This window comes from Anguilla rostrata, chromosome 10 (assembly GCF_018555375.3).
Source record: "Anguilla rostrata isolate EN2019 chromosome 10, ASM1855537v3, whole genome shotgun sequence".
NCBI lineage: Eukaryota > Metazoa > Chordata > Actinopteri > Anguilliformes > Anguillidae > Anguilla > Anguilla rostrata.
Genome location: NC_057942.1, coordinates 33125818 through 33145856, shown reverse-complemented (window position 1 = coordinate 33145856; position 20039 = coordinate 33125818). Strand labels below are relative to the sequence as shown.

Sequence of the window (20039 nt, the reverse complement as noted above, 5' to 3'; positions counted from 1 at the left end):
AAAAACTTAAATAATGAGGGTTTGTAAAGAGTAACATGATAAGTGGCAACACAATTATCAAAGGATATGTATAGAATTTAAGTATTGACAATAGTGACAATGATAGTAAAATGATGGTAATCAAATCAGAGCATATTGTTTAATTAAAATGATTTGTTCACTGTTTATATACTTGCTAAAAAATAATTGCCTTATCTTGGACAGTTTACCTTGCTTATTATTTTGCACATACTACTTTATTCAGCAGGGTTTTTGTTGAAGTAATTCAGATGGAGTATCTAACCCATTTTGAAACTCAGACTTCTGTTTTATAACAAGTTGGGTTCCCTAAATCACTACAAACGAAGGATTAAACGGAACCAGATTGTGGGTAGAACCTGTTCAAATGCCACGCCGCCTACGTGTCGAACAAGCCTGGCTGCACATCACGCGACGTTCTGTAGCAGTTTCTCTTCTGTAGATTCCAATGACTGGACTCTGCTGAAATATCTTGTCACTTGATACCCACGACATTCGGGTAACAAATATAGCGCTGGGCGCTCATCCACCGGAGCCGTCTGAAAAGAGCGAGGCTGGTTGCAACTTCACTCACAACCTCCCCTTCGTGCCTGCCTCCCGCACATACACCCACACACCACTCAGAGCCAGCGAAAATGTCGGATCAATCGGCTTTCGATACGGACGTATGGACGCTTACCCGCTTCGTCATGGAGACGGGCCGGCAGGCTAAGGGAGCGACCGGCGAGCTCACCCAGTTGATCAATTCCATGCTGACGGCCATCAAGGCCATCTCCTCAGCCGTCAGGAAGGCGGGTCTCGCTCACCTGTAAGTCCTACCTGTCTCCGTGTTAATGGTGGGTGCGGGAGGAGGTGCATGTGGATGAACAAAACAATCCCTTGGTATGTAATATCATACCATTTGGCGGGGGATTTCTGCTGCGAAGCAGTTAATCTGCTTTTTCCATGGTGCGTACAATTGCAGAATGCAGTTGGTTAAACTGATTTTCACGTAAACCGTAGTATTTTAACGCAGTGTTAAAGCACTATTCAAGCAGAGTTACGTTTGGCCTGGAGTTGACTTTCAGACAGCCTTGCCTTGACGTACTCACAAGCATGAGGTGACCTATGACATTTAGGGCTTGTTTTTAGGGACTGTCCATAAACCAAGTTTAAAGTGCCTGTAAATCTATGTATCCATGTAAGTTTTTGCATATCATTGCACAAGTCAAACATAATTTTAGTTGTGTTTTTATCTTTTTTTGTGTGAGGGATTTGCGGTAAAGCAATGATAGAGCTGCAGTTTTATGACTCAGTTTTATGGTGTTACTAACGACATGAAATCACATAATGTTTCCAGGTGGCTCTGCACAAGATATAAGACACAAGTTCTCTGTCATTCAGACAATAGCATCCAGCAGTGAGCACTTTTCTCATTGACTGAAAAACTTTGCCTGTAGCCTTTCTCCTTTAAAAGCAAATTGTGTTATCTTAAATCATGCAATATTTATGTTTACCTGTAGAGTAAATCCAGGCAGTAATTCAGAATATATGTTATATACAGATGGTTGATAGATGACAAAATTCAAATTGAGCTGGACTTTCTAATCCAGCCAAAGAATGGCGTATGTGAAAAGTCATATTGGGTTTGGGGGAGGGTGGGTGCAGCTGCAAAGGTTTCAGATTGTTTCTATGGTGCTGGATACTTTCGTAATTCATATCTACCTTGTCTAACTTGGGCTGATCATTAATGCATTCAAAGCATTGTGGGGGGGTGACTGCTGCTGTGACCAGAAACACCAGGCACTGTGGAAGGAAAATACTGCACCAATACATGCACCACTGCGGTGCATATAACAGCACTGCACGCTACATGCATTGGCGTAGAAAAAAAGACACAACACTGTAGGTATTGCAAGTAACTACAAGGATGCACAGTGCACAGTGTCATTGATTTGTAGCACCATTCAGCTACATTAGTGTTAGTAGCTCCCTCTTGTGGAGAATGCATTCGTTGCAGATAAAGATATGTCAATGCTCTTACAATGTAACAGAAACATGAAAGTCGCTCTGGATAAGAGTGTCTGTTAAATAAATGTAATGTAATAATACTGTGTTTCTGATGGTTAGACAGGGCCTTGCTGGCTCAGTGAATGTTACTGGGGATGACGTGAAGAAACTGGACGTCCTATCCAATGATCTGGTCATCAACATGCTGCGATCCTCGTACAGCACCTGTGTGATGGTCTCAGAGGAAAACAAGGATGCAATTATCGTACCAGCTGAGAAGAGGGTATGTCATACACATGCCTGGCCACTAGGGGGACCACTGGTATAGTTGGAAAAAAAAGAAGTGACAACAAGACCAGTTTCCAACTATTTGGACTATAATAAAAATACATATGAAGTGAAATACATTTGGTAGTTATATTGACCATTATCTAAATTATCTCCTCTAATTTGGCTTACTTATCAATCTTTGAGCAGTCTTATTTATTTAGTTATTTGCCATGTTTTTAAATGCTCCTAAATGCCTTTTGAATAAAAAGTTATGTAATTTATTGAACAACTTACATTTATATAGAACTAGATGTAAATCATAATATCATATCTAAGATACACATATTAGAACCAAGTCTCTTTTCAGACAATGGAGTATAGACTGTTACACAATCCTTTATTTTTTTTTCTAATAATATTCTATTTTTCTCTTTCTGAGAAAGAGAATGAAAAATGTTATATGAAGAGATATATCCTGTACTTAACTGTGTGAAATGAAAAAAAGTTATATGATAACTTTATTTGAGGTATATTATAATGTCTTTCTGTAAGGAAATAAATTGGAGAAAATGGCTATTTCTGTGTTATTCACAGGGCAAATATGTTGTCTGCTTTGACCCGCTGGATGGTTCCTCCAACATAGACTGCTTGGCATCCATAGGCACAATTTTTGCCATTTACAAAAGAGTGAGTATATTATAGGACTGTTTCTGGGTATGAAGTTTGTTTCTTTACCAGATGTAAATGTGTTTTTTGCGTCCATATGCTTTTATAAACCTTTGCAATATTTATGTCCATGTGAAGCCTGTATTGTTGATGTTGTGAGCTTCTGTCAATAAGCAAAATGAACCCATATGTGTGCTGTATTTTGAAAAAATGTGCAATGTATGTCAAAAAATACATGGTCTTTGTAGATTTAAGCTTGAAAAATATGTTGCTGTTGTTAATGCCTTCTAACCTTACAGTGTGAAAGATGGCTTGCTTTGACGTCCAATCTGCTTGTGCTACTCTCTCATGCAGATCGATGAGGTAGAATTCTCGTTTTCCAGCAACAAGATCGCACGCCCCAACTGCAACACGGAATTCCTTTATTTTAATCCGGCTTGCTTTATTTTACCATGAAAACTCAGTTGCTACAATACAGCGCCACTGACAATCGCACAATTAGCAGTGTGGCAGGTGAAATCTTAAAGATGAATCTGATTAAATACGAAACATGCAAGGCTTTGATAGGTTTGGTCAGGTCAGCGACCTTCACAAACCAAATATTTTCTGGTAAGCGCACTCTGCAAAAACAAAATCTGTAACCGATGCAGTAAGTACCCTCTAATTCACAATTGTCACAATGTGTGAACAGACAGTAAGAACAGTTTACTTAGATTCCCCCCTCTCTACAGACTTGTATTGACCTGAAGAACTAATCCATTCACAGAGCTGTTCTGTGCAAATAACTGTTTGTGTTGGAGACTGCTTATGTTGGAGACACAGGAGGCTGCAGTGACTCTAACTCACATCCGGGGGGTGCTCTGACCTTATTAAATTAAGACACCACACCAGGTTCTGTAACCTCGTCCTAGAGAGAAACGTGCACTCTATTTAGTTATGAAGTCAGCAACCAATTTAAACCCAAAAAAGAGGTGGGTTTACTGTGCAATCAGCGGGCACTTGTCTGAGTCTACCCAGTAACCACCTGGTCCTGTGACTCTCCAGAACAGGGTTAGGATTCTCTGCACTGATTTCCACATTTATGAAGTTAAAACTAAATGCTCTACTGTCTTGTAGCCGATACATGCTATTAATTTCACTCCTTTGAACATGTTATGCTGTGCTTACATGTGGGCTGTGTCAAAAAAAAATGTATTAGTTCATAAAGTGCGTCATGTGCTTGAAATATTTTGGAGCCCCTACTTTTATAGCTGAGGAAGTGTAAATTAACACAATTTTATGCTACTTTTGTCTGAAACTAATTGAATTAAACAGTAAGATCATTCAACAAATCTGCCATTTGTACACAGTAAAATGTTCAGTGTTAAATTAACTCGTACGGTGCACATGTGGTCCCGACTGGACTCAAATAAACTCTGTTGGAAAACTGGACATTTTACTGTGTACGATCTTGATGAAAGTTTTTAATTTTTTGTCTTCTGGGTGTGCAGCTAAAAGTAATCTTGATCTTTGTTTTGGTCTACAAATTCAGACATCCGAGGGCGAACCAACTGAGAAAGATGCCCTGCAACAAGGCAACAAGATTGTGTGCGCTGGCTACGCGCTGTACGGCAGTGCCACGCTGGTCGCGATTAGCACTGGCGCTGGAGTGAACTTCTTCATGCTAGATCCGGTGGGTGGCCTTTCTGCAGGCTTCTCTTTAAGCTTCACAAAATGGAGGACACTGTAGATTCTCTGAAATGCTTTAGTTTAGCTCGCCCGATAAACGAAGCCCGTTTGGCCACGGAGGTTTACGTAGCGTAGAGCGATGAAACGTGTTGCCAGAAATAGCACAATAGCCTACTGTCGTAGGCCATCGTGAAGGCTTTCAGCCTAGCAACAGAGCACTAAAACTGTCAGCAGTGTGCTGTGGTAGATATGGAGGAGGAATGAATAAATGACTGATGGGAGGAACACGAGACAGTGTTATGCAAATCGACCTTTTCTCATGACCTTATTTATTTACTTATTTATTAATTACTTATTTATTTGTAAGTGGGTCACAATGTTTTTAATATACAAACGAATGTTTCCGAATGAGTCTTGGAGCCTAAAGTGGCAGGGTTATTTGGAAGAATTACATCTACAGCCTAACCATCTACTTTAAAGTGGGATCTAGCCTCAACATGGATAGTCCTTTAACGTGGCTCCACGGCGTGATATTTGGTCAGTGGTCATGGTTGTGCCATGATAGAGAGCATGCATTCGTAAACTGCTTGTTTTTCATTTTCAGGCTTTGGGGGAGTTCATTCTCACAGAGAAAAATGTGAAGATCAAGAATCGGGGCAAGATATACAGCCTTAACGAAGGCTATGCCAAGTATTTTGATCCTGCTCTGACTGAGTACTTAAAACACAAGAAGTTCCCTGAGGTACTGTATAATAATACTAATATAATAGTCATATATAAGACTACACAATAGGTACTGTGAGGCATTGTGAGCTTGCCGTAGTGATAATTCAACGAGCCCCCCTTTTGTGTTTGTTGGAGCACAACTAATGCTAAGCATTCCATTCCTGATGCTTTGTTATTTGGGCTTCCACATAAACACAGTGCTTTTGTACAGATGGACGCATCAAGTTCTTGTGAACCCCAACGGCCATTTAAATTAGACCCCAGCATCTAATAATAATCCTTTTAAACACGCAGAAGGGGAAATGGGGGTTAAATGGGCACAAAAAAAGGCAGGAAACAAATGCAGACAGGACAGGAGTTTCTTGCTGTAGTGGCAGGATGACAGAACTCAGCACATGACAGGTTTCCTCACAGAAGGACGCACAGGGGTGTGATCCTCTTCCTGTTTGACCGCAGCCTTGGTCATCTGACCCCAACCGATGGTGCGACTTTATCAACACCAGGTTTTGCTGCGGTTGGTCTTTCCTCAGGAAGTATGGCATTAAGCGTGGTTGAATCACAGTGACAGGACGCTTTCTGCACGTCCCGGCTGAAACACTCAGCAAACCTCGGTCGCGCGTGACTGTACGCGTGTCGGACGGGTCCACGCAAAAAAACGTGCCAGATAGGTGAAAATAAGTGTGTAGTGTGCTGTCTGCTGTCAAGTCAAGTATAACCAGAGGGAAGAGATGGTCATGCCCTGGTGTAACTGTGGCCACAAAATTGGCTGACCATTAATAGCAAGATTCCGAACACAGCGTTAAAATAGCCACAGCAAGGAGACCTTTGATATGAAAACATGGTTGAGTGATCCTGTAAACACTGGACTCAAAGTCTGTTTTCTACTGATGGGTGATTTTATATGACAAATGTGAACTGTGCAGCAGCTCGAGAAATACTGTAAAGAGCACAAAGGCCGTTTCTGTGCTGAACTCATGTGTTTTGCATTGTCATGTCTTTCTTTTTCAGCATCATGTGATTAATCAGACTTGTTTTTCGAGCGTTGGATTGTCGGGCTGCTGTAGGGGTTTTGACATACCTGTCACTCCATGACACTGTTCATAATTCAAAAAAGGAATGATCACATGATCATGTGCTGCTTTACTACATGCCTTGAATTTTCTTGTTAATTCTAAATGATATTTTTCAGAGAAATGTTTTCTCAAGCATTCTGGCTTAACGTGTCTCAGTTTCACATTTATACAGGTAGCATTATCTAAATTTCAAATAGTCGCTGCTATCTCTTCTTCCTTTTTCCTCTGATAAGTGTTTCTGACCTTTGATCAAATTGTTATTTGTTGCTCTTTGGGCTGTTTGTGATTACTTTCCTTATCTGGCTGTTTATCCAGAACTGTTACAGAATATTCCATTGTATGACTGTATTACTGACAAAACTAAATATTCTTAAACATTAAACAAACATTAAACATTTTTACTCTACCTTACAGAAGCAGACAGCTAGCATTCTATACATTAAATATATTGCGCTCACATATCATTTCTTTAGTTTCAATGGTTCAATGTGGTGTCTGGCTGACTTTGAGTTATTGTCACAGAGAGAATAATATTTTGGATGGATTGTTCCAGACAAGTCACACTAAATTCTCAAAACATGATATAGTTATTTATGTTGGGGGTTGAAAGGGATTTGTTCCATAATTGGATTTAATCTTTAGTCTTTAGAACCTTCTTAAATAGATTTGGTTCAGGCCCTGACATTTGAAAACTGATCTGCCCTGTAAAAATCTCAAGAATGTTTGGTTGTTTGAGTACGTGTAGCCAATGTTTCAATAAAGCACTGTGCTATGCATTGCGTTCATGCCACGTAGGCTTATGTGTTTCTGCTTTGAGCTTCTTTCATAGAAATTTTGTTTTCAAAACTGGCAAAAAGGTAGACAATTATGGGCACAATGCTTACATTTTAATTACCTATTTAAACAAAGGGTGTTTGAATATTACAACAATTGAAATTGACACTCCATTGTTATTGTTTCATTTGTACAACTGTTCAGTAATTTTATGAGAAACCTGGATTAAATCTTTTTCCCCCTCAACTATGACTTAGAAATGCAGGTGGATCTTTTTTCTTCATAGTCACACTTTCAGCAAGTTCACTGAACCTTTACTCACTAAACTGTCTGTGGAAAAAAAACAAGCATCTGCATTTTGTAGGTCAAATTTAAGGGTGAATGCTGATTGAATCCAGGTCATCGTGTCAGGAATATACTGCCTTTTGCATTATGTTGCATAGATAGCTTTGTTTTAGCCTTACGTTCTTTTGAAGCAATCGGCTTCTAGGGAGACCTTTAAACCCTCTGAGGGGCATGGCAAGGGACAGGGTCTGCCTGTCCTTTCTTGGTATCAGAGTTTAAGTTAGACTTACTGTAATGTTTTCTCAAAACATTTTGACAAGAGATGGTCTCAAGTTATTTGATGTTGACCTTCAGTGTTCTTTTGAACCTTGCATGGTGAGGTTTTTGTAACCATATAGCAGAGCAACAATTCCGCAGTTGAACTGTTTTTAGTTTTTTGTGTTTCATTTTAGCAAACTATACACTTCTGTATTTCAGTTTTTGCTAAGTATTAATGTGCCATTGGCTTTAGCAGTTTGGTTTAAACTAGGGCCTTAACATTAATTATTACCCTGTCCAATGGCTACATTTTGTTTATTTATTTATTTGTTTTATTTTTTTCAATTCAGTAATTTTTTTAGTATCTTTTACATTACCATCACACCACTTGTCACATTCAGACTTTTAAACAAATTCCATCCCTCAGTTTCATGTCATGAATCCTCACTGTAGAGTCCTCTGTCAATTTTAAGAGACTATTTATTGAATAAACGAAAAAACTAGGAGAATATATGCTGGGAAAGTTCTGAAATGCATTCTAAAATAAATCCTTGTCCTTCTGTAATTTGCAGGATGGTAGTGCCCCCTATGGAGCTAGATATGTGGGATCAATGGTGGCTGACATTCACCGCACAATTGCATATGGAGGAATCTTCATGTACCCAGCCAATGAGAAGAGTCCAAAAGGAAAGGTTTGTATGGCTGTGTGTTTGCATAAGTAAAACATGATGCAAAACAGTTAATAGTTCTCAGTAATGTCTCCCCAGACTTTCTAGTTTGGCCAACATTATAAACCTCATTTTCATCATCAAAGACATACTCCTGCCCTTGTATTATTTTTTGGTGAATTTGCGGATCCGCATGGCAATGGGTTTTAAGTACCTTGGAGTAATTTAGCTTCAGAACAATATAACCCCGGGAAATTTAGAAATCCTAAATGTTTGTACCATCTAATCTAAAAAATTCCCATGGGTCTACCATTACCATTTATTTTTCCAGGTAAGTATCTTTGGACCACTTTAACCCAGATAGACCATGTGCTTGTAATCTCCACAACAGCGTCTAAGGAAGGCATTCATTTCAGACCTCTTCCTTCTGTTTATAATGGAAGACGCATGTTCCCTTAAGCTACAAGTGAATAGATTTCATATCTGTGCTTTTAACAATACATTTATGAATACTTAATTAATTTAGATCAGATTGAGGTTTAAATTGTTCTTCGCCTTAAACAATCCACTAAATTGCCCATGTTTTTAAACAGCATAAACTTTAAAAACTGTTTAATGCATTAATCATGCTTTGCCTGTGTGAAACAATAGTTTGTGTACCTTGAGGAAATTGTAATGGTTTCTAAAGCTTTAGTAGTCTTAAACACCTTCCCCCATTCTCACTTATATCAAGAGACACTTCCCTTTGCATTTCCTGCAGAGGTTAGTGAACCATGATCGTCTAAATGGAAACAATTTCCTCTTCTAACCCTCAAGTTCAAATTCTCTTAAAGTGGCTTAAGTTATTCCAACACGATCAGAGTATGCTTTGTAAACATAGCTAATGTTTAAATAATGCCTCTCATTGCACTTGACCTGGTTTCTCAATGTAGGCTACATCACACCGAGACCTCATTGTGAAAAAATCTCTGTCATGTGGTGAGAATGTACTGGTTTAGAGTGTCGTTCTGTATTTTAACGCATCAGCAACTGTAGAAGCGTGCCCGCAGAGTTTGCTATCAAATATAGCTTCACTTTTTCCCTAATACGGTATTATTTTACGACTCAACTGAAGCAGAACAGAAAGTAGCCGATGTTTTTTTATTATTTATGTTTAATCTGTCATAATATAATACTCCGTGATGCCTACTACGAAAGCCAAGCTCTAAAACAAATCATGTCATGGAAGACGGTACTTGCTTGGATTGCAGTCTTTAAAACTGTAGTGAGAAGGGGAACGCGTTCTGACGTCATTGATTCTGAGTATCGCGGAACCATCGACCGCTTTTGAGTTCTGGGTAGAATCGCGTACCTTATTTATTTACACTGTCTCGGTTTGTTCTCCCTCCCGGGTCTGCGTAACTAGCTGAGGCTGCTGTACGAGTGTAACCCCATCGCGTTCATCATCGAGCAAGCGGGCGGCATTGCAACGACCGGGACGCAGCGCATTCTGGACGTGCAACCTGAGGCCATCCACCAGCGTGTGCCCTTCTTCGTGGGCTCCCCGGAAGACGTGGAAGAGTACCTGTCCTTCGTCAAGAAGCATACGAAATAGTAACTCGCTGAGCCACACTGTTCCCAGATCAGTAAAGTCAAGGATCTCGAGTAGTCCATAGTTACCATTAAATGCCTGGCAAATTCCCCAAGGAATGGTAAATCCAAAAGAAGTGAAGCGAGTGTTGAAGTTCAGTGAGTTTTTGAGTCTGATCATGAGTAAAAAGAAAGATAAATGCAGAACAATGTATCATGTTAGAAAGCATTGATTGTTCTTTTCTATGAAAAGCACAATAATAAAAACTGACTTCGCACTCCTTGGCTAAGGACGAAAATTGCTTTTGTTTTACTTTTTGTGTGTCATTCAAATGACAAATTTCAAAAAAATGTATCTTTCTTGCAAGAGATTACCCAGTCCTCCCCCTGTATGTGGGTGTCTGTGTGGGGTGGAGTGGAGTGGAGTGGAGAGGGGAGGGTGTTGAGCATATTTGCTCGCAGAACAGGGAGAGTTGGCTCTGTGCTCCAGGCCCTGCTTGTTGTCAGCACAAAGTGCCGTGTCAGCATGTACTGCTGAGAGCAGATAGCAGGCTTGCAGTAAACACCGCACCCACCCCCGCCTTCCCACCCATAGTCCTGAACATCCAGCAATCATTCAAAACAGCCAGTGCTCATTTGAGACACCTCTCCCTGTCTGAGTTTAAAATAAATATGCACACACTGTAGGCAGACACCGTAAATAGTTACAGTGAAACACAAATTAATGTTAGCAGCTATATTGGAAGTCACTGAAAGATTAAATCACTTTTCATTTTACTTAGAAAGTATATTTATGTTCGAACTCTAAAAACTCAACTACAAATATTTAAAAATAAGACAGCAGTGGGGGTGCATATAAATTAAATGACAGATTTACCCCTTTAAACATGAAATCAGGACTAAGCAGTCATTGATCAAGGTGATGCAAAAACAATGAACTGTCATTTCCTATATGTAGATGAAAGTCAGAAAAGGCTGCTTATTTTCCAATGAGACTACAGAGCCAATCAAGCACCAGCCTGTACACAATTTGAAGTCTGTTTTTTTGACCCAACTTAACTGGCAAAGCTGACTTTACTCTGGAACACCACCGCAGAATCCCCACCAGATCCGATTTGGAATATGTTCATGTCCGATATGTTCATTTCACACGGCAAATGGGTTCTCTCGTACCCAGCCTGCAAATAGGGTCAACGCACACCAAGTTTCTTCTCAGCAGTGTTCCTTCTCAGCAGTGAAGGAAGTGACGTGGCAAGAAATGTTTACCTTGTACCACAATAGAAGCGAACAGAACATACCAGTAAGCCTTTATCAAAAGTTAAATATTCACAGGCCCTAACTAGTGGTCGTACGTCAGGTCTTTTAGGTATAGGCCCACACAACACTAATATATAGAAAACAAGTTTATTCTAGTTTTAGGATTCAAAATGCTGCACCTTATGTATGGCTCAAGGAATATAAAGTGCACTTTTAACTCGATTAGTACATTATTAATTCTGTCATGTTCATTAAGCAGCATAGAAGGGTAAAAACAGGAGCATCCCTTTTTAAAAATTATCTGAGCACTTCTAAAGCTATGAGAACCTGGGTCTTAAGATATTGGAACTTAAGGTGAACTTAAAAAAATTAGAGACAGTGGGCACTAAAAAGGAAACCAGAAATATTTTCAGCCACTTTACTCCCAAGAACATCAGATCCCCTTTGTAACCAATAAAAGAAAAGAAGGCGAAGCAAATGCAAAATGGTCAGGTTGAAACGGTTTAATTAATCATGAACGTAGAAAAACCATTTCCACTAATCAACACGTAGAACCCAAACCTTTAAAAATTACACATCTATCAACTTTACCACATGTGAATGTATTTACAAGACAAAAAAAAGTCCTAACGTTTAAAAATCAAAACATGGCATAAAAACAAATTCCATAATTCCCTAAAAACAGCTTCTTTAAAAACCACACGACGTTTGGTATGGTCTTCCTCACGTCCGAGCCTTAATCAGGCCGTAATGCAAACATGGTCCTTTCAAACCACCGAAGGAAAAAAAAAAAAAAAATTAAAAAATGTAACTATGCGTCTCAGTCGAAATCCATTAGACCAGGGGGTAGCTTGCAGCTGTGGCGATGCCGCAGTGGTTCTTCCTGTCCTTGGCCATGTAGATGTAGCCTTTGTCACCCCAGTTCTCACTCCAGCTGTAAACACAGACACAGCCGTCAGCGAGGCCTAGAATTTGGTTGTGCGTTCACAAAACTTTGCAAGCAAGGAGAATGTAAGAACAACAGAAGTGTCAAGCCCAAGCCCAAGCCCATTTTGAATTTATGGATGGTGCAAGACTGTCAGCAATGCCTGTTATGTGGTTGTGCATTCACAGTTTTGCTCGTGAGGAGAAAGGGGGAAGAAAAGAGAAAAGTAAAGAGAAAGTAAGAGCACATCTACACTGAACAGACATGAAACTCAAGGGATCCCTTTGCTGGGGTGGGGGGGGGCTCCATTTTAATTTATGTATGGCGCATGACTGTTACCTGTTCTTGACAATCCAGAACTTCTTTCCGTCAACATCCTGGCCCTGGAAACCGTAGCCCACAACCAGCACCCCGTGGTCAAGCTCCTCACTGCTGCAGTCCTTCTCATAATAGATCCCTGTGCAACAAGCAGGCCAGGCCATTAGTTCCACTATGAGGCTTATGCAAACGGAGAAGGCACAAGACACGGGGGAAAGCTTGTTTACAATAACTGACTGCTTTAGTAGCTTGGTTGAGTATGCAAATGTTAAGCTTCCAAATGTAGAACTACACATTAAAAATTTTACGACAAGAAATAACATACACTGGGTTCTCATCTAGAAACCGCACACATTTTACCACATTACAGTTCCCCATGTGTGTACTCAGTTTCATAATGAATTTCATATTACGTGGATGTGGAACTGCCTTCGGTCAGTTGGCTGAGAGGGACTTCTGTAAATCTTCTGAATTTGGGGAAATGCATTAGAAAGTCCTGTAGTAAACCAACTAACCAGTGTCAAAAAAGTGACGGGGGGGTGACTATACTGGACGATCACCCTTTTGTGAACTAAAGGTTCAGCTGCGGCAAGGAGAAATCCTAGCTTCCATTTATGAACCGCAAGTGATTTCTCTTTTGCATAGTCATGCAGACAGAACTGCTGTGTCCAACAGTAGCTCCCAGCAATACCTACCACCGATGGGCTCTCTCATCTCATACATTACAAATGCTTCCCAAAACTTCGGGAATCTGTACTGTCACTTAAAAACAAACTTCTGCTGTAGGGCTTCATCTCTTAAAACAATGTGCAGGGGACAAGAATGTCTCAGGCACTGGTAAATACGCCGATCCAATCTGGTGGTGGTCCCGATTAATCTGACGAGAACTCTCGCGAAAGCTTTGCCGGCGTACTCACCGGATTGGTAGAACTGGAAGGATTCGTGACCGGCGTCGATGGCGACGGAGACGGGGCCCACCGAGGCCACGGCCTTCATCAGGGCGCGCTCCTTCCCGCTGGGCAGGTCCACGAAGCCGGTGTCGTTGGCGGAGTTGTACTTGGGGTCGTAGTGGCACGGCTGATCGTCCTGTGATAGCAGGGGTGCAGAACAGGTCTTTTAACAGGGGCTGGTTTTTGCACAATTACCACATCAGGAAATGAAAATAGCAGTCTATTGGTTACTGCCAGGATTCCCATAGTCCTTTGTGTGTCATTAGCATTACCTCATTATTGGCCTAGGCACTAAAATCATACGCTTAAATCCACCTGAATCTCAAAACTAGCTCAGCACTCATTAGGAAAATACAGTCATAGAGCATTATTAAAAACAGTAAGAGGTCGGACGCAAGGTCTTAAATGACAGCCCTGTTAAGCAAGGCGAGTAAAGCAGACACTCACAGTTCCCAGGTAAGGGTAGGACTCCTCGGAGTCCAGGCCGCCGTTGTCCTTGATGTACTGGAAGGCCTGGTCCATGAGGCCACCGTTGCAGCCCTCGTTCCCTTCCGGCCTGGAGCACTCCACCAGGTTCTGCTCGCTCAGCGACACCAGCGTGCCCGTCTTCCTGAACTGCTGGCCCTCCATGGCGCCAGTGGTGCTGAAGGCCCAGCAGGAACCGCACTGACCCTGATGGACGGCGGAGGAGGACGACAGACACGCCGTTTAACACGGTGGTAACCGATCCTGTTCCTGGAGATCTGCCATCTTGTAGGCTTTCATTTCAACCTCACTCTACTAATTAACAGCTCAGAAAGATATCTAGCGGTTGGATGAGGTGTGCTTTGTTAGTAAAAAAAAAGTGAAAAAGTGGATGGTAGATCTCCAGGGACAGGGTTGGTTACCACTGGTTTAACACAACAATGTAAACATTCAGAAACCTAGGAAGCCAAAGCTAGTGTGTACATAAAACAGCTATGTGGGTGTGTGCATATGCATTTGTTGACATACCTATAGATAACACTCCCTCACGTGGTTGGGTATCGATGTTCAACTGAGAAAAATTACTCAGATACTACTAAAGAAAACAGGTGGCCCTGTATCGTTACTCAAATAGACTGTTTTATGTGTTCAACATAGTGCTGTACAGCATTTACTTCAGGAGACCCAGCACTCAAACCGGTGATAACAACTTGGTAAAGTGGCTAAACCTGTTTGGATGAGATAGAGCTTTGGGCTTGGGAACTGTGAAAATGTTTTGCTTGCCACAGCAAGGTATGTGAGATGAACAAATGGGAACAATTGGGGGGGGGGGGGGGCGTCGGGTGGGGAGGGGGGCGGTAGGAGCCACCCAAGGCAACACAAATTCAGCTTTCACATTCAGCAGTGCTCACCTGGTCTTTCACTGGAGTGACGTAGCCCTTCTCTCTCCAGTCAACCTGGCGCGGGGCCTCCAAGAAATTGGGCTCCAGGAACATAGACCCCTTGGACTTCCTCTCTGCTTTGCTCTTGTAACCATTCATGACCTGCCTGAACTCCTCATGTGTCTGGAGAAAGAAAATACATAAATACTTTTTCATTTAAAAAAGTAAAGGTTGTGACCACAGTATCACACACACACTGCTGAAAACATACTTATGCACAGTATGGCTGTACCAAGGCGAAACATTTCAGATCTAGTCGTCTAAGTTCACTCACCATGTCGCCGAAATGGTTCATTCCCAGACGGTAAGAATGCTTTCCCATGGAGTGCTCCAGGTTGTGCAGTTCAATCTTTTTCAGGTTTTTCTCCCAAACCATTCGTCTCCACCCTTCTTCCTTCTGAAGAGCACAGATTCACATGTAAGGTGGCAATGTCTTCATTTCTGATGTCAAAAGGGTCTGGGTTTCATAACACAATCATAAGTCACAGAATACTCTACGTTACGTTAAATTATGCACAAAACATTCTACCCTTGTTGTTTCAAACACAGGAGATACTGTGCCTGCTGCAAATCATTCATGATCAATGTTCTGCCTTGAAAACCCACCTCGTGGTACTTTTTACTGTGCCAGTCCTTCCATTGATTCCAGTGGTCGTTCAACTGTGGGTCCAAACTTGGCGCCGCGAGCACGGCTCCAAGGCAGAGTGTGAAGGACAATACCACAAGATGCATGGCGACGAGGCTGAACAGACAAAGAAAGAAAACGGTCAGGTTCCGAACTCCGCAGGGTACCCTCGCATTTAAAGCAACACTGAAGAAAAGGTAAATTCTTAGAGAAGGGGCTAGAACAGCCACAATAGACAAACGTAATGTGATCAGATTGCAGGCGGATCCCTTTACATAATACTGAAATGAACATTTCAGAATAAAACTTTCCATGTAACATTCACGTCCGCGCAGCCTAAGTTAGGCCTATAGCCAGCTACGCTTGGCGTGAAGCTCCCATTGCACATTCCGCCAGTGACCAGACGAGATACTGTGTAACATTAGCAAAACATCTTCGGATCTTAAACATGGAAAACATCACGTGCCCACCCAAACACGACGAGATCTGAAGATCAGTAACGAAATTGCTACAAACGAACAAATAAATATAGCCTATTTTTTAGGCTAAGTAGGGTATGGTGTGGAGGGGGTGTAGAGGGAATGTTCTCGCTTTGTTCTAGCAAGTCACGGGATATGGGCGCTTTCTAACCAAACAGCTGAATCATTCGGAGAACAGAACATGGATCGAAGCCAAATTACCGAAATCTAAATTTAAAAAAGCGATACAAGCATGTAGGCTCCAGTTTCAGGAAAATATAAACGAGTTTCTCTGCATCAAAACAAACAAATAAATAAATACAGCCAACGTAAACCAGCTAGCAGCGATTCTTTATAAGAACGTATTTTGGGCCACGGAGAAAAAGGAAAAACAACGCACATATTGAGTTACATATTGAGGGAGCACAACATCCAACGAATAAGGCAAAATGCTAATTTACGTTAGCTACAGAACTAAAAAACAATTACAAACAGAATAACCCCACAAAGTAGCAAATATAGTAACATAGCAACAAAACAGCCTATGTTCTGAATAAAAATAGCTTTTACATAAGCAGTGACTTTCCGTGTACGAAGAGGGAAATTATATCCATAGAAGGGTACGTGGAATACGTACACAGTAATTTGACCAATTTCAAACAGTATTTCAGCAAAATATTGCACTTACTCTGTGATGCGTGAGGTAAATAGCTCCCAAATGTTTAGCCTCCGAGGTTTATAACCTTGTGGATGGACTGTATACGTCACACTCCAAAGATATGTGATTGGCTGACATAAGGCAAGCTAAACACATCTTGATCCCGCCCATTAAGTGAACTCATCTTTGCATGTGATCTACAGACACGTGACACTGTTCCAAGAACCTCTAAGTTTTGGGAATTTTGCGTTGACGGGAAGTAAGAGAGGAAGTAGAGTGAAAGTTTTTTTTTTTTTTAAATAGAACCTTTATCGAAATGTATGAAAATTTCTTTGCAAATATAACTGGCAGCATCATATAACAATCACATATAAAACAAAAGAGGGGAAATAAAAGTAAATAAAATAGAATAAAAATAAAAAAGTAGAGTGAAAATTGTTTTATGGTGAAACAATGCGTTATGTTTCATACAGCCAAACCACCTTGCTCTTATTGAATGCTGACCGGCCACTGAAGGACACGACCAGAAAAAAACTGGGCTATTTGGTCGGATCGGCGGAAGTTTTCTGATTGACTGCAATTCCATTAAAATACTGTAACCATTATCGTATAATCCCGCCTATTTAACACATTACATGTCTGTGCATTGTAACTATTAATTGTCTTGTAAAGAAAATAAAATTCAGATAAACATTGTGTAGCGATGAGTGGTTGGCAGGTTAGCATTAACTTCCCGTCTCTAAAAGCATATTCGCTTGTGAAGAAAACTGCATGCGGCGTCCCAAACGCCCTTTGATAAGCATACGTAGACCTACAGGTTCCAACAGGTAGGCTTTGCTAACAGCTTTGAGGGTGTCATTCTCACATGACACAATTGCGAAACTGTGTTTGTTACGAGAAACAGCACCACTCAAGAATGAAATTGCGAACATTCTGTCTTTAACGCTAGAGCCTTCAATAAAATAATGCAGTGTTTTTCAATAATTTATTTTAACAGGAGAGACAATTAATTGTATACAATTGGCAGAATTCAGGAATGATTGTAGGATGATTTCCCCCCCATAAAAAGCCCTGTAGGACGGACGGGGCAGTTGGTACATAGCGCATGTAACGACAAAGCGCCACAGTGAGGATATAGGCTATAATTCTATCCTTACAAAGTAATGTGACTTGCCTGTGCTTATGTGTGTGATGTCTGCTGCATCAGGACCTACAATAGGAAAAAAGGCTTCCTATAGCTCCATTAATAGAGTTGTGCAAACACCGGACTCATGTGACTCTGGCATAGCGTACATGGTAACATAGTCTATAATGAAACAATAGTTTTTCAACACCAACAGAATTAAATGTTTGTAAATTGTCTTCAATTAAGTTCAAAACACCACATCTACTTATGTATTGAGTTATAAACGTGGTCCTTCCTACAGGCTAGATTTAAACCTTGTGAGATGTTGAAATAGTACAACCATATTAACAGATTGAATCTAGGTGTATGGATGTAAGGTTACGAACCTTCAACCTCTTCACACCTCTCTATCTGTCTCAGTATGTATTTTGTGCTAGCAGGACGCTGAAAATTAGTCTGATGTTGTCACCCTGGAATAAACAGAATATCCTGTTATAATGACAAGTCAGATACCCATAGATTCCACCACAAGCTTATCTTGTGACTGCAACAGTGATCCAATGATCCAGGAAGTTATCCAACTTTTACAATGGACCATCTTTCTGACCAAAATCTTACAAGCTTTTTTTCTTACCAGTCACGAGAGAGGTCTGAAAAAAAGAGATATGAATACCAGATACCTTATGAAGCACTTTTCAATTCAGTGACTTTCTGGTTATGAAAATACATTTCTTAAATTATAGGCAATGGTTTAAAAGCCTACAAGGGTCTGCAGCGGAAGTGTATGAAAAGTGTGCTACATAATTTCTGACTAGGTCATGTAATCAGGTATTGCACCATTTACTGCTACTTGACAATTTCCTGCTACCTGCCAACCTGGACAGATCTACCCACAGACCTACAAATGTATTATGAATTATATACTTGTTGTATATAATGCACTTAATTCAGTTTTAAATCTTAATTAAATGAAATGGTGGCAATAGCAAAAATTGACGCTACATTAGTGATCATCTTGGATGGTTTATTAATTGACAGACAGCACTTATCTGATCTATCTTTGGGTAACATGTTGTAGTGTGGGGGATGAAAAACCAGTTTTGCACATCAAAAGGCATGATCACTAGCTCAATAACATGTCAATTATCTTTGCTGTACTGCACTCGGTTTACAAAAGTAGGTGAAAAAGCCCCTATTGTTGTAGGTTTCTGAAGTATTTAGATTGTTGATAAACCAACCTGTGCCTGTGGAAATATTTATGACTTCCATGAACTTTGACGTGTGCACAGCAGACACAAACGTCTTATTCTGGGCCTCTATAGTACATTTCAGTGGTTCCCAAACCGGTAATTGCTGATTTATACCCCAGTAGAATTCCGAAAGTTTCCTTTTGATATAGAAGGCAAGTTACACCCTGACCAGTAACCCTGCTGTGGGAAAAAAAAACCCAATTCATTGTGAAATTGAGGCATTTATGTCACATGATGCACAGTACTGTAACCTAAAGGACAAACGCAAGGCACTGACTGCCTCTGCTGAATGAGGCCAATCTATCTCTTGTATGCTACAATGTTTTGCTGGTGGTGTGAACAGTTGTTGCTTTTAGCAAGTTAACTGTCATTGTATGAGTTGATGTTAGGACATCAGTATGTCACTGTTTTTCTGAGCAGTGAAAAAATGTATGATTGTGATCACCTATAAAATCATAAGCAACTGAAATTTATCAATCACATTAAATTCCCTTCTTTCAATCATTTCAAAGCATACACAGCCATAATGCTGATTTGCACAATTGTCCCTTCTAAAACTAAACCTGAGACCAAGTTAGTCTCCAAAGCAAAACACACGGGTTCAAAGGTACAGGGTTTCGTAAAGCGTTTCTCTTTTACACAAATAGCCATCATGTGATCATTGACCCAAGGAGACAGCGATACAGCAAAAATACGCCAGGAACAAACGTATCAGGGATAGCCAGCAAAACAAACACGGCTAATCAGGCAATCCCGTGTGAGCGTATGCAGTGAATGCAGTAGTTTGTTTTCTAACACCCTTGACGTGAAAACCTAAGTTGACAGCTGATTTTTTTTTTTCTGTTCCCCACTCTTCTCACGGGAAGTTAAGGTTCTGCTGAGGGCCTGCTTTCACGCACCGTAAAACCAAAATTCAATGTTTAAAAACAAACTGTTATACCCTTGAACAAGTCAATTAACATGATTTGCTTCTGGAAATATCTTGTCTGATAATGTGTTTGCCATATATAACCCTGGATTTTTTATTTTTAAAGTTTAAAAAAAAGAGAGTGGAAAGGCCACCCTCCTTTTATAGTTTTTTATTAATTAGATATGGTCATTC

General features: G+C 40.6%; 2 protein-coding genes across 3 annotated transcripts; one reads left to right on the top strand and one right to left on the bottom strand.

Moving 5' to 3' along the window:
* The first annotated feature begins 460 nt into the window (after positions 1-460).
* fbp2 (fructose-1,6-bisphosphatase 2) lies at positions 461-10263 on the top strand. Its single transcript, XM_064296603.1, has 7 exons — positions 461-826; positions 2128-2290; positions 2872-2964; positions 4475-4615; positions 5216-5353; positions 8300-8419; positions 9801-10263. The coding sequence occupies exons 1-7, from the start codon at positions 654-656 to the stop codon at positions 9987-9989; spliced, it is 1017 nt and encodes a 338-aa protein (XP_064152673.1). The 5' UTR covers positions 461-653; the 3' UTR covers positions 9990-10263.
* A 1446-nt stretch (positions 10264-11709) lies between these two features.
* Positions 11710-16739, bottom strand: ctsla (cathepsin La). 2 transcript variants are annotated; one of them, XM_064296602.1, is made up of 8 exons: positions 16592-16739; positions 15427-15562; positions 15095-15217; positions 14791-14943; positions 13862-14086; positions 13382-13550; positions 12486-12603; positions 11710-12155 (listed from the first exon to the last, which is right to left on the bottom strand). In XM_064296602.1, the coding sequence occupies exons 2-8, from the start codon at positions 15550-15552 to the stop codon at positions 12056-12058; spliced, it is 1014 nt and encodes a 337-aa protein (XP_064152672.1). In that variant the 5' UTR covers positions 15553-15562; positions 16592-16739; the 3' UTR covers positions 11710-12055. The 2 variants fall into 2 exon arrangements, with proteins under 2 accessions (XP_064152672.1, XP_064152671.1); XM_064296601.1 differs by lacking the exon at positions 16592-16739 and adding an exon at positions 16474-16532.
* Between the last annotated feature and the right edge of the window lie 3300 nt (positions 16740-20039).

Coding starts and splice junctions, on each gene's coding strand:
- ctsla (XM_064296601.1), bottom strand. CDS start 16,517: ATGGATATAATTTCCCTCTTCGTACACGGAAAGTCACTGCTTAT. Junction 14,944..15,094: donor TGAACCATTTCGGCGACATG/GTGAGTGAACTT, acceptor TTCTTTCTCCAG/ACACATGAGGAGTTCAGGCA. Junction 12,156..12,485: donor TTCTGGATTGTCAAGAACAG/GTAACAGTCATG, acceptor CTGTGTTTACAG/CTGGAGTGAGAACTGGGGTG.
- fbp2 (XM_064296603.1), top strand. CDS start 654: ATGTCGGATCAATCGGCTTTCGATACGGACGTATGGACGCTTACCCGC. Junction 827..2,127: donor AAGGCGGGTCTCGCTCACCT/GTAAGTCCTACC, acceptor TCTGATGGTTAG/ACAGGGCCTTGCTGGCTCAG. Junction 4,616..5,215: donor ACTTCTTCATGCTAGATCCG/GTGGGTGGCCTT, acceptor TTTCATTTTCAG/GCTTTGGGGGAGTTCATTCT.